This window comes from Cyprinodon variegatus, unplaced genomic scaffold, assembly GCF_000732505.1.
Source record: "Cyprinodon variegatus isolate N-32 unplaced genomic scaffold, C_variegatus-1.0 Scaffold273, whole genome shotgun sequence".
In the NCBI taxonomy this organism is placed as follows: domain Eukaryota; kingdom Metazoa; phylum Chordata; class Actinopteri; order Cyprinodontiformes; family Cyprinodontidae; genus Cyprinodon; species Cyprinodon variegatus.
The window spans coordinates 1-12,407 of NW_015150726.1; the positions used below are offsets into that span (position 1 = coordinate 1).

A 12,407-nucleotide genomic window follows, 5' to 3' on the forward strand; every position below is an offset into this window, starting at 1 on the left:
GTTATACTCTGAGCATGTCCGATGATGACGTCAGACAAGCTGTGTAACACAGAAAATGTAAAAAGCATCAAATTGTCTCAGAAAGTCATAAAAAATATGTTTTAAAGATTTAAATGAGCATTCTTTAGTGATTTAAAGATAAAAATAAGTACTTTTAATACCACTATTACATTATTTATGGCGACCTGGATGAATATCTGCTTGCACATGTGCAAATGAGATCAAGTAGTGACAATCTCACTCACAATATCACTACACTAATAGCCTATTTCAGACAAATGTACCTATAAATATGTGGGGGAGGGGTAACAGGATTTATTTCTTCATACAACCAAGGAAAAATCCCACTGCCATTTCTACCCCAGAATATTCTTACAGAAGAAGTTATAAAGTTTTTATTGAATCTATGGAAAGCTGTAGATTACAGTGAAGGCGCTCCAGTCTCTATGGTACGAGGACTCTTCTTTTTTTTTTTTTTTTATTGTGTCTAGCAATGTGGCAATAAAAATAATTGTCTTGATGCTACAAAGAGAGCCCAACAGATTTTGCTTTCACAAGTGGAGCAGTACGGCTATCGCCATAGAGTTCCGCTTGATTTATGGATATAAATAACATTATTATAATTCATACAGGGAGTTTTACAGATTATATGGACACTGCAATGTAGGTAGAACAGGAAAAACAGGAAAAGATTAAAGAAATAGAAGATAAAAGAAAGACAATGTTAAAACGCCTTCTATCTTCATCACCTGCAAAAAGAGATGTTTTTTTTTTTTGGCATGCAGACTAACTGAACCAGATAAGAACCCAAACTGTTATGAAAAGGGTTTGATTACTCTAATGCCAGTAAGGACTAATATTAGATATTTTTAAGATTTCATTTTAATCAATATTTAAAAGGGCTTAAATAGTTTCTGGCATCATATTTCTATTAACATTTATATACAATATACTTTTATCCCTTAACCCTTTATAATATTATAAATATCTAATTTTCTATCAAAGGAAAAAAGTGTCATTATAAAATGATATAAAACATAGAAATGTGGTTTCTTTCTTTAAAAAAATAAAAATAATTGAATTTACTGGACAAACTGCTGGGTTTTTATTCTGCCTCCTCAGAATGGGAGTACTTTTAGCAAAACAAAAAGGTTTTACGAAGTTTTGTTTTATCTTCAGGTTGTTTTAGTTTTCCTCCTAAGCTACACCCTCATTCATCGCTGTGTTTTTCTTGTCCCGTTTGTGCAGTACCCAAAGAAGGCCTGAAGTGCCAGGCGGTTTTTGATCAGATCAGGATGACTTACATCAAGGAGCTGGGAAAAGCCATCGTGAAACGAGAGGAGAACACAAGTCAGAACTGGCAGCGATTCTACCAGCTAACTAAGCTACTGGACTCCATGCAGGAGGTTAGTGATGCACAAATGGTAACATCGGCACAACTTTACAGGATTTTTCCTACTGAGATCAACTAGAAACAGAGGATGTGAAAGTTGTCTCCTAGAGATGCATTTCCTGCCAGCCTATTTCCTACATATTTGTTTGAATAGAATAAAAAAAGGACATTAAATATTTCCTGTTTAGCTTCAAATTGAAATTCAATTTAAAACAGGGACAATATTAGTAAACTCATGTCATCCAATTTGAAATGTGAATAAATAATAATTGAGGAAACATAAACACTAAATATTAAAAAAGAATCATTTATATGCTTAAGGTGTCGTAGGGAAATCGTATTTAATTTTAAAATCATTCTGGCTTAAACATGGATATAAATGTAATCTTTACCAGACTTTATTTTCCCAAAATGTAGAAAATTTCTATTTAAAAAAAAATCCTGTCTTATAAATCTGTTTTGTTTTTGGGATGATAATAAAATTGATAATCTTACGCGCTTTGGACTAGCAGTGCTGGGATGAAATGTCTTTAATGGAGGAAAGAGGAGCCCAAACTGTTTAACCTGCAGCTAAAAAAAACAGCTTAACAATAAATAAAAACATTTGTGAGGGGACTGATATTTTTCCATAGCATCAGGTTCGCTTTTAGCAGGCTAAAAATTCCTAATGAGAAGCATTTACTTGCCGGTAATAAATGTCACTTTAATCCTTTTTATTTAAATGAGGAAGTGCTCTCTAATAGTTTTAGGATTAGGGTAATTAATAGGAAATTCTTTGTGGTAGAAAATTGGTGGAGAAACATTTTCTCAGCTTGTAATATTATTCAATTCAGTTGTATTTTATAGGTTGGAACAATCATTTTTTTTCATATTCTTGACAGATTTCCTCTTTTTTTTTAAATGGGTGCTTTTATGTTCCATTTAAATCTCTTTAAACACTTTATAGCTCCTCTGAAGTCATGTTAATTACTTGTGATGAGCTGCAGATGCTTTGAAAATGATCCATCTTTCCGAAATCCGCCTCTCATCTTTTTAAACTGTCTCGTTCCAGATGGTGGAGGGTCTCCTGCAGATTTGCTTCTACACCTTCGTGAATAAGACCCTCAGTGTGGAATTCCCCGAGATGCTGACGGAGATCATCACCAACCAGATACCAAAATTCAAAGACGGGAGCGTCAAACCTCTGCTGTTTCATCAGAAATGACGGCCTTGAAATGTGAATCAATGCCTTAAATCCCCAACCTGCTTCAGGCCCTTCTGCTCTAATTCTTTATTCCGCCCCCCCAATATTCTTGTCCGTTCTTTGGTGTTTGTTTTCATTTTTGGAAAGTCAGCTTCATCCCTTCATCCCTTGCCTGTTTAGTCTAATCTCAGAAATTACCCATAGCCTCATAGTCGCCACCCCAGTCTGTCTGCACAGAAGCAAATTGAATGTTTTTAAAGCATCTGTCCGTTTTCCTCAATCCCTCACCTCTTGAACTCAGACATTTATTCTTTTTAAAGTCCTACTCTCTACATCGCTGAAATCATTTTAACTTGCCGGCCTTGCTCTGCTTCTCCGCGCTGTGAATGTCGCTCACAGTCTAGAGACGAAGGGGACAGATTGAAGCTTTGATGCAAAAGAACCTCACTTTTCTTCTGGATTCAAGGACAAAAAGCAAAAACGGACCCGAACTGGACCTATTTACCCGATCAGTGGAAGAAAAAGGAAAACGGAGCAGCTTGTGGATCCGTCTTCATGTTTTTTTTTTGTTTTTTTTAACGCAGATGCACATCGCAGATCACGCTTTCAGAGTTCAGCAGACGCCACGTTCAGCGCGAGCTACACATGTTTACACAGGATGTATCTGAGGGAAAACCAGTGCCTTTTAGTTTTCATTCTCGCAGCCATCCGTTACAGACCAGTCTGTTGTTCTGTTCCTTCGCATTTATCGCCTGGTTTTAGTTTGCTTCTTTTGTTTTCTCTTTAAAATTAAAGTTTTCTTTTAATTTTATTGTTTAGAGGAATCCCCCACCCCTTCAAAAGTGTGCAGAACAAAGTCATCCCGGCAGCTTGAATTATCATCTTCATGTTCAGGTCTTTAAACGTTTAATGAACTAGTATATTACAGTAGAATATACTGTTTTTCTTCTTTAGAAAAGTGAACCTATAGTGTTCTCCTTTAACTGCATCAGAGAAGCAGCCACTATAATCTAGAATTTGGAAGTAAATCAAAGTATTTTTTTTTTTTATTTAAACTGAGGAAGATTAGAAATTCCTGTCAAATTCTGAAGGTTTGGAAACGTTTGTAATTTCTTTATCGTGATTTTTACAAATATGGATCAAATTGAGATTGAAAAACGTCCAAATATCCATTTTCTAATCGCGCTCAATATTATTTGTAATATTTTAAATCAATCTGGCGTGACGGGTCCGGGTCCTTTCTCTGCCAGCTTCACCGAATTTTAAAAATGGTGACGATAACTTAAAAACTTTCTCTGGTTTATCTTGAAAGTCCAGTTTTTCTGCAGGGTCCCACACTTCTTGGATCAATTCATATTTTAGATGATGAACACAATAACAGAAAGTGCTTTTTAATACAGGAAGTAGTTTAAAAAACATTTTAGGAATTACAAAATCAACCCAACTTTTTCTCTTCATAACATATTTCAGCTTCATCTGAATTTGATTTAACCCAAAGTGCATAAAATCTTTTGGTTTTTATTAACTAATAGTAAAATCTTTAATTTTCCAAGACAAGAAAACAGGATGTTTCTTAAAATTATGTGACGATGGATCTCTAATATATATATAGATATATATTTAATTTGTTTCATACTCTGCATACACAAAGAAACAGGGATTATTATGAAGCCCGTCCATTTTAAATGCAAGAAGCTGCATTTAAATCCACATAATTTGCTTATTCTTCAGGTAATGTCTCCTTACATCTTTTATTATAGTCCCACTAGTGCCAAATATCACAAAAGTTTTTTTTTATCAGTTCTTTTTTCCTCTAATATCCTGCATATGTGAAGGGTGGTGTACAGCGGTGGTTTATAACTTAGCTTCAGGGTGCTCAGTCTTCAGTGTCTCACATAACACCAGCTTACAATGATCGATTGTTAACGAAATGTTTTTGGGTTGTTTTTTTTTTTTTTAGATTGTGATGTTGCTACAGTTTTTAATGTGTATAAAGCCTTCATACCAGCTTACATAGTGGCCAAATCTAGTGTTCAGGTTTTCATCGGCTTCTGCTGAGTGCAAAGTGCAACACCGTTCACCTCCCTGCTCTAGAGTCCGCTTTTCTACTTTCAGGGTTCCTACAGAGTCAAAAAAAGAATAGAAAAAGTAAAATATTTTGTATTTTCCGAATCCTATCTCTTTCAAATGGTTCTAAAGTTTGTCGTTTCTTGTGTCCTCCTACGTTTGTCTTTCCTTCCTTGGTTTCCTTCTGTAGTCTCCTACCTCCTTCCGCTCTATGTGCCTTGGATTCCTTCCCTCTCTCTTTTTTTTTTTTGTCTCCTACCTCCTTTCTTTCCCTATGTTGGTTCTGCCCAAAGTTAAAATAACAGTTCTAAAATCAAAGAGAATATTAAGATTTTATATTTTAAGATAAAAGTAAAGGACAGGGAAAGCTCAGCGTGGAAAAATGTGATATATTTGTGAATTTCCGTGTAAGAGCCCAGGACTTTATATCTGGATTTTCAGTTGTTTGCTTAACTGCACAGAAATAAAAAAGTAAAAAAAAAAAGCAGCAATCCTCAATCAAGAGCCATATTTTCTTTAGCTTTGAAGTTTGCCAATCCTTCTGGATGATTGTTGTGGTGCGCAGGCTCTTGAGCTTTAGCTTATTGCGAGTCTGCTTTTATCCCGGCGTGTTGATCAATCTGCCGAGGATTGGGTCTGGATCCTGTGGTGTCGGGTGGCTTTGCGTACAGTATTACATTCGCATTCAGGCAGCGGCGTTTCTGGAAGCCAGCTTTAACGTACAGGCGTAAAACACCCTCGCCACTGCTTCTGTCCCCCCCACTCCTTAAATGCCTATAGATGTATATAAGCAATGCTGACATATCCAGTGCAATGCAAACAAGTGTCTGTTATAAAAAAAAACAAAAACAATATTTTTACATGTTTGTCAGTCCTCCCCACTTTCTTATTCCTTTCAGTTCGACTAAAGGCCTTGCATAAGGGAGACGGAGAGCCATAGAAATACAATTTTAAATCAGGAAATAGACGACTACCAGTGCTTTTGGAGATTGATCTGTTTAAAAAAAAAAAAAAAAAAAGGTTTTGTGTGATTTTTAAATTCATCATCTTATCCTCTTTGATATGACTAATTTTACTCAATCATTTTTGTACATTAAATAAGTCGAAAAGTAATTTTGTTTTCGTCAGTTTGTGTTTGATAAAAGGTAGACGTGATTAATTCGTTAGGAAGTGTTAAACATGTTTGTCTTGTGAAGTAAATGTTCATTCTACGAGTCTGTGGACAAGTCTACAAGAGTGGTCACTGTTTACCTTTTAAGACAAAAGGAAATAAAGAAAAGGAAAGGCAGGTCGCCGTTAGAGCGAGATTTAGTTCTAATATTTTATTTTGCGCTAAAAAAAAAACAGTGACTAAAGCAGAGGGGGTAAAAAAAATAAATAAAAATTTACTAAACTGAAGTAATTGAGCAGTTTCAACTTGTGTAGCACATATGGGCTTACTTCTTAGCACTTCTAGTTTTATTTCGAATTTGCCTATTATGTAGATGACCTTGGCTTTGGATTTCATATATATTACTATAAGGATTCACTGGTCATTTAAGAAAAAAACGAAACAAAACAAAAAAAAAAAAACAGGAAAAGCTTAATCTCCATGTGAAAGTACATTTTCCAGAGCCTGACAAAATTGCACTACCCTCAGATTGCTTGTCACCGTCTATTTTGTATAAAATACATGCAATTATCTTTAAACATTAAGGGCAGATCATGTTTCACTGGTATAGAGCTATGGCTTTCACTGAAGTCTGTTTTTGTTCCTATTTCAGTTATGTAGATGTAATCCAATGTAAAGAATATATAGATATATTAAAAAAAATAAAAAATGGTTTATATTTACACTTCTTCTGTATTCAATGTCAATATTTCCCCTTTATTGATTATATGTTGAATTAGGTTATGTGTTTTTATTTTGTCTTTTCTTTTTTTTTCTTTTTTCAACTTTGGATTTGCCGTCGTCTCCAACTATGTTTCTGTCATCTCTGGTTTCAAGCAGAAATGAGGATGAACTGATATTTCATTAGTTCAACCATCTTACACAATAAAGTTTCCTGTTTTTTCAACACTGAGCAGCCTGGGCTTCGTTCTTCTCACTCCAGCTTCTCTTCTAAGTTGATGGACAGCATTAAAGCAAATTTATTTTTAAAACCTTTTTAATTAAAAGTATTTCTTTATTAAAATGTATCAAAAGAGCAGCTGTTTGTCCGTTTACACTGCGCTCTAGTTGGAATCAAATTCACTGAATTTAACTTCAATCTTCCACTTAATTTATTTAATGAAGCAAAGTGTCATTTTGCAGCCATATTTCATAATAAAGCATAGGAAAACAGTGGAAAGAAACAACTACCTTTTAATTGGAGGGAACTTTTATCAGAGTACTTTCTATTTCCAGAAAAAGGTAAATATTTTCTGTAGCTTCATCCAGTTGAAAACGCAGCTGAGCACCTAAATCAGTAATAAAATCTATGAGATATAAAAAAAAAAAGCAATTCTGCCATAACGGCAGATCATAAATAAATGGAAAGGGCAGACTCAAAGCAAATATAACTTCATTTATGGCATCAAGCTGCAGAAATGGAGGAAACGACTGTGCAAAGTAACAAAGGTTACCATCGGTTACACACAACGCTTAGAGCATATGGATGATCCAGAAGAGGAATGGGAGAATATCATATAGTGAGAGGAAACAGAATTATACGGCACTAACTCCTTGAAGCTCGTCGGAACGAACAATGTGGCGTTGGGTGTAGGAGGTTGCCCTGAAAGGTTAAAGCCCAGGCAATTCAGTGTCGCTGTGTCTTTGGGCAAGACAATTCACCTGCATTGCCTACTGATGGTGGTCAGAGGGACCTCACTTGTGTCTGTGGCTAGAATGTAGCTTGCCACCATCAGTGTGTGTGTGTGAATGGGTGAATGACTGAATGTAGTGTAAAGCTTTGAAGTCTCCTGACTTAAAAAAGCCATTTACCATTTGAACACAAAATCTCCTTCCATCATGGAGTACTGCACATGGGCCTATCAGCAGGACGATGGATCCAAACATGAAGGAGTGGCTCTAAAACTGCTCCTTCAAGACCACAATCCCGAAAAAAAGAACATTGTGGACGGAGTTGAAAGCCCTAAAATGAGATCTGCATGGAGGAACAGGCCAAAACAGTGTGTGCAAACCTGGTGAAGATTAACAGGAAATGTTTGGCTTCTGTCAGTGCTACAAAATATTGAGTTCAACTTCTGTTATTTTCACTGTAATTTTCATTTCTACAAAGTGATAAAGTTTTTTTTTTTCTCTTGTTGCCTCTAATAATTAAAGTATACCACTGAGGAAAACTACGACCTCTCCCATCGTTCTTAGTAGGAGAACTTTCACAGTCAGTGTCTGACTAAACGATTTTTCTCCCCATGTTTCATTAAGATGAATGAAGCTTTGAACAGTTCTGAAAGCCCAGAGCTCCTGCTGATTTAAGAGCTAAACAGTAGCACACATTGGGATGGATTTGGGACAAAACCTAAAAACACATTATATCCCTGTGTGACATGAACGGCAAAGAGATCAGGAAGTACATTTGAAACCTCAACATGATGCCAACATTAATTTGTTCAAACAAATATTGGTGTCCAGGAGATGGATTTGTTTTGGTTACTGGCATGAAGTGAATAGAGTCTTTATCTGTAGTGGCATGGGTTAAAAGGCCAACAGGTTATGGCAGAAGCCACACAGAAACAAAGTATAGGCTTTGGGCCTCCAAACACCACTACACACAGTAATGTAGAGCAGTGGCAGAGTGATGCTGAGTGGTCTTAGGGACTCGAAGCAAATATAACTTCATTTATGGCATCAAGCTGCAGAAATGGAGGAAAAGACTATGTTCAAATCCGAAACTACAAAATTCCAAGGACAGCGCATGTGTAGCTCGCTCAGTATGGCAGATTTGGCAGATAACTACAGTTAATATAAGCAATGTTGATCCATGAGTCTTAAACTAGATCAGGCATCTTTTCACAGACCAGACTGGGAGTTTGTTCTGCAGCAGATGATGAATGATGACTAAAAGCAGAATATATTCATTTAGGGGCATTCAATTGAAAGCCACCACCCAAAAAAAAACAAATATTTCTGAAGAAATCAAAGGATGACTCCAATTTGTAGCTCCTAGCCTCCATACCTTCAGCCTTAGTCCGGAGCTCCTTTACTATACTACTGTGGTTACTAAAAGAGCTCCGTACTGCTGCGCTGTAATAACAGGCATCGTTACTGAACAAAAAAACACATATTGATGCAAGTCAAAGTGGAACTTCAGCTTTCTGCATAAGAACTACAAAAAAAAGTTACAAACATGTAAGGAAGGTGATGATCTCTATTGTAAACCCAAAACATGAAAATGTGAACATTTGATTGTAACATACAGTAAAGTGAAGAAATGTTTTTTCAACTCCACGTGGATGGCTGTAAAGAGATGTAGAAAGCATCTTTTAGCCCGAGCTAATATAAAATAACTTTTTTTATGGCAACTGCTGACACCTTTCAGTTTGTCTTGGGCGTCCTCTCTGAGGAGGACACCCAGTGAGCTGTTCAAGGAGTGAGCTGAACCTGCCAATCAGCAGCCAGTAACAGGAAACCTGCAAACACAAAGGCTGACTGTCATAATAATGCTTTAAAATCCCTGAAACTGTTGCTGTTCATCCCGACATTCAATTAGGAGTCACTGGTCAGCGGACTCTCCTGAGTGTACAAGCATGGAGCCGAGCCAACCAATCAGCTGCCGGCAACTGAACTCTCCACGAAAACACACAGAGCCTTGACATGGTGCAAAACAGAGAAATCTGTGTTGTACACCCCCTTACTGTAAACAGTCAGCTGCAATGTCAGCTTTGAGAAAAAAACAGCAGATAGGAGCAGGGGAAATGCAAAAAAAAAAAAGTTGAAATATTTCTAATTCCTTGCATGTTTTACCGGATTTAAAAAAAAAAAAAAAAAAGTTGAAATATTTCTAATTCCTTGCATGTTTTACCGGATTTAAAGGAATGCATTAAATTACATCTTTCCAGGCTGATTCACCATGAAAGAGGTTTGGGTAATTTTAACATAGTTCATCCAATAAACATAAATGTAGACATTTAGCGTACAAATTAGAGAGAGTGAATATAATGTAGCATTACTCCAACTGGTGCATTTTAATTAACCTTTGAGTGTCCCTTCCAACTTTTTTGGAATTTACTAAGAATCTTCACCAGCATATTGCAATCCATTTCGGAAAAGACCTCCTCAGAATGATGTGTTAGTACGACAAACTGCTTAAGAAACTTGCAGATTATAGGAATCATCTTCAATTTGAGATGTAAACAGCAAAGGTACAATTTGCATGTTTTCTAAGCCTTAACAAGGCTTAGTTTAGCCTATTCTATAAAGCTTGGAACACAATGCTAATTCTGACATTTTGAATTGAAAAAACTCCCTGGATGGGAAGCGAAATGTCTTCAGACTTGGAAAACAAAGTCCAGTGGATTGATTTTGAATTTTTTTTGAAAGTTTGAGTGTCCCTAAAAAAAAAGAAAAAAAGATCTAAGCAGAACATTTTCAAGATGAATCTTTATTTCTTCACAATCCTTCACCAAAACATCTGCAGAAATATTTAAGGCTGTGGACAGACATAAACAATAGAAGATTCTGGCAAAAAGCAATACAGGAATTAAGTTAGTATGCTAAAAAATACACAAAAAAAAAAAAACATTTCATATGTGTGAAAAAAATATACCCCATCAAAATCCTTGTTTTTTTGTACAGGATCATTAAAACACCTCAAAAAGATGAAGGATTTTACCTTTAAGAAAATCTTATAAATAAGTTTATATATGAACAAAGTAGTCTTGTTTCACATTAGCTTTGCTTTTGTTATTCTCCCGTTTGTTTTTCCCATTTAAAACAGAATCAAGTGGATAATGAAATATAAAATAGGGGAAAAAAAGCATAATATTACCAAAACATTCAGAGTGGTTCAACTCAGGAAACAGCAGTCACTGCATTCCAGAAAATAATCTACATTTTATTAGCTATAAAATCAAACGTCCATCATTATTAGTTCTAGAATTGTCTTTATGATTCCTTGGAAGATCAATACTGAGGAATGGTGATAAGTTTTCTGTCTGTGTGCTGATGAGATTAAAGCTTTAGAACCTGCATGATGGAAAAAATAAAAATGGAGAAAAACATGTAGGTAATCTGTGATGTAAAACAAAAAGAGAAAAAAAAAAGCTTCCTGGTTGATTAGAATTCCAAGAATGGACCAACATAGTGCAAACATGACTCACACTCGCTGCACTCACAGCAAGGCCTTGCAGCTGGGTTTGTTTTATCCTGCAGCAATCAGCTGCTCCTCCTACGCCTGGCTGTAAACCGCCTGTGGATCCTGCTTCAGATTTTTCACTTTTTTTTTTTTCTTAATGATGGCTCTATGAGGAAAAAAAGCCATAAATGATCATGACACCCAGGGCACTTGAAGCGCACTCGTCCATCTTGTTGGTATGCCCTGGAGCTACGGTCGTTTAACTGCGGCTGGGCAGAGTCTCTTTACCTGGAATTAACCCCTGACGAGCGATTGCAAAGACTTTACAGCAGAGCCCGATCATTACAGTCCGCTTCCACGGCTCAGATTTCCCAAGGGGATTAGCGATCAAACAATGGAGAGGCAAACCATCAGTTTAAAGCTGAAGGCCACTCACTATTTATCTTTTCTCTGTCAATAATGCTGTATCTACCTAATGAAAACAGGGAATGATGAAGAACTGGCATTCCAGATCAGAGTAATAAATCAGACGTTCCAAAATGAAAATCGCCAACTCTCAACTCAAATATCAGCTCAATTATAAGAGTAATTTTATCAGTGACGTTTTCCACTTCCTCACTGTGAACTCCACTCACAGGAACCAATAACACCCCTCTCTCTCTCTTCCCAGTGCAATTGAAATACCACCCTGCCTCAGTCCTCTTATATCCCTTTGATCCGGTTCTGTTGGGTCCGGTTTCTTTTCTTCAGTCCAATAAAACCCGGTTCAGTGGATCATGTGATCACAGGGAATTTTTTTTTGCAGTCAAGTCCAGCTTGGACTACAATTGTCTCTCGGTCAACTCGGGCTATAGAAACTCCACGTAGTTTTCTGGGATCAACCCAGTTCGACCGTCCAGAGTTCCCTCCAACCAGCCGGGTTCCCTTGAAGCGTGAACTACAAGAAGAAAAAAAAAAGATGAAACACCTCAAGAAGTATACAGCTGAAATCACATAATTACAAAAAAACTATTTGGTCATCCACAATTTCTCCTATTTAGAAAGATCTGAAATTTTCATTATAGGCAAACTTCAACGATGGAGAAAAAAAAAAAAAAAACACATTGTAAGATATTTAAAGAATTATTTGTGGAAATTCCAGAACTACACAGAAGGACCTGAATGAGCTGCAGAGAGCTGGGAGCAAAGTAACAAGTTACACACAATGCTGAGAGCATATGGATGATCTAGAAGAGGAATGGGAGAATGTCATATAGTGAGAGGAAACAGAATTATACGGCACAAACCTATCGAAGCTCACTGGAACTCTCCCTTCAGTGACATGAGAGTTTCTTTTCCAGGTTTTTGCTGTTCTGCTCAAATCATTTACATGAAGACTTATCATCTCTTAAAGGAGAAGTTCGGTTTTTTACACTTTAAGCCCATTTTCTGTAGTGTCCAGGATGAAATCGAATGATCTACACCAAAAGTTTGACAATTGCTCCTGTCT

General features: G+C 36.5%; 2 protein-coding genes across 2 annotated transcripts in view; one reads left to right on the forward strand and one right to left on the reverse strand.

Annotated features, from left to right (window-relative positions):
* Positions 1 to 1,139: 1,139 nt before the first annotated feature.
* LOC107089934 (glucocorticoid receptor-like) lies at positions 1,140 to 6,700 on the forward strand (the record flags this gene model as incomplete). Its single annotated transcript, XM_015383001.1, has 2 exons — positions 1,140 to 1,406; positions 2,445 to 6,700. Coding segments are annotated over 2 exons (420 nt in total), but the record flags the coding sequence as incomplete, so codon positions are not given.
* A 3,537-nt stretch (positions 6,701 to 10,237) lies between these two features.
* Positions 10,238 to 12,407, reverse strand: part of LOC107089935 (rho GTPase-activating protein 26-like) — a 109,399-nt gene continuing 107,229 nt past the window's right edge. The window contains exon 22 of the mRNA XM_015383002.1: positions 10,238 to 11,855. Within this exon, the coding sequence (XP_015238488.1) occupies positions 11,767 to 11,855 (89 nt within the window). The 3' untranslated portion in view covers positions 10,238 to 11,766. The remainder of the gene's footprint in view (positions 11,856 to 12,407) is intronic.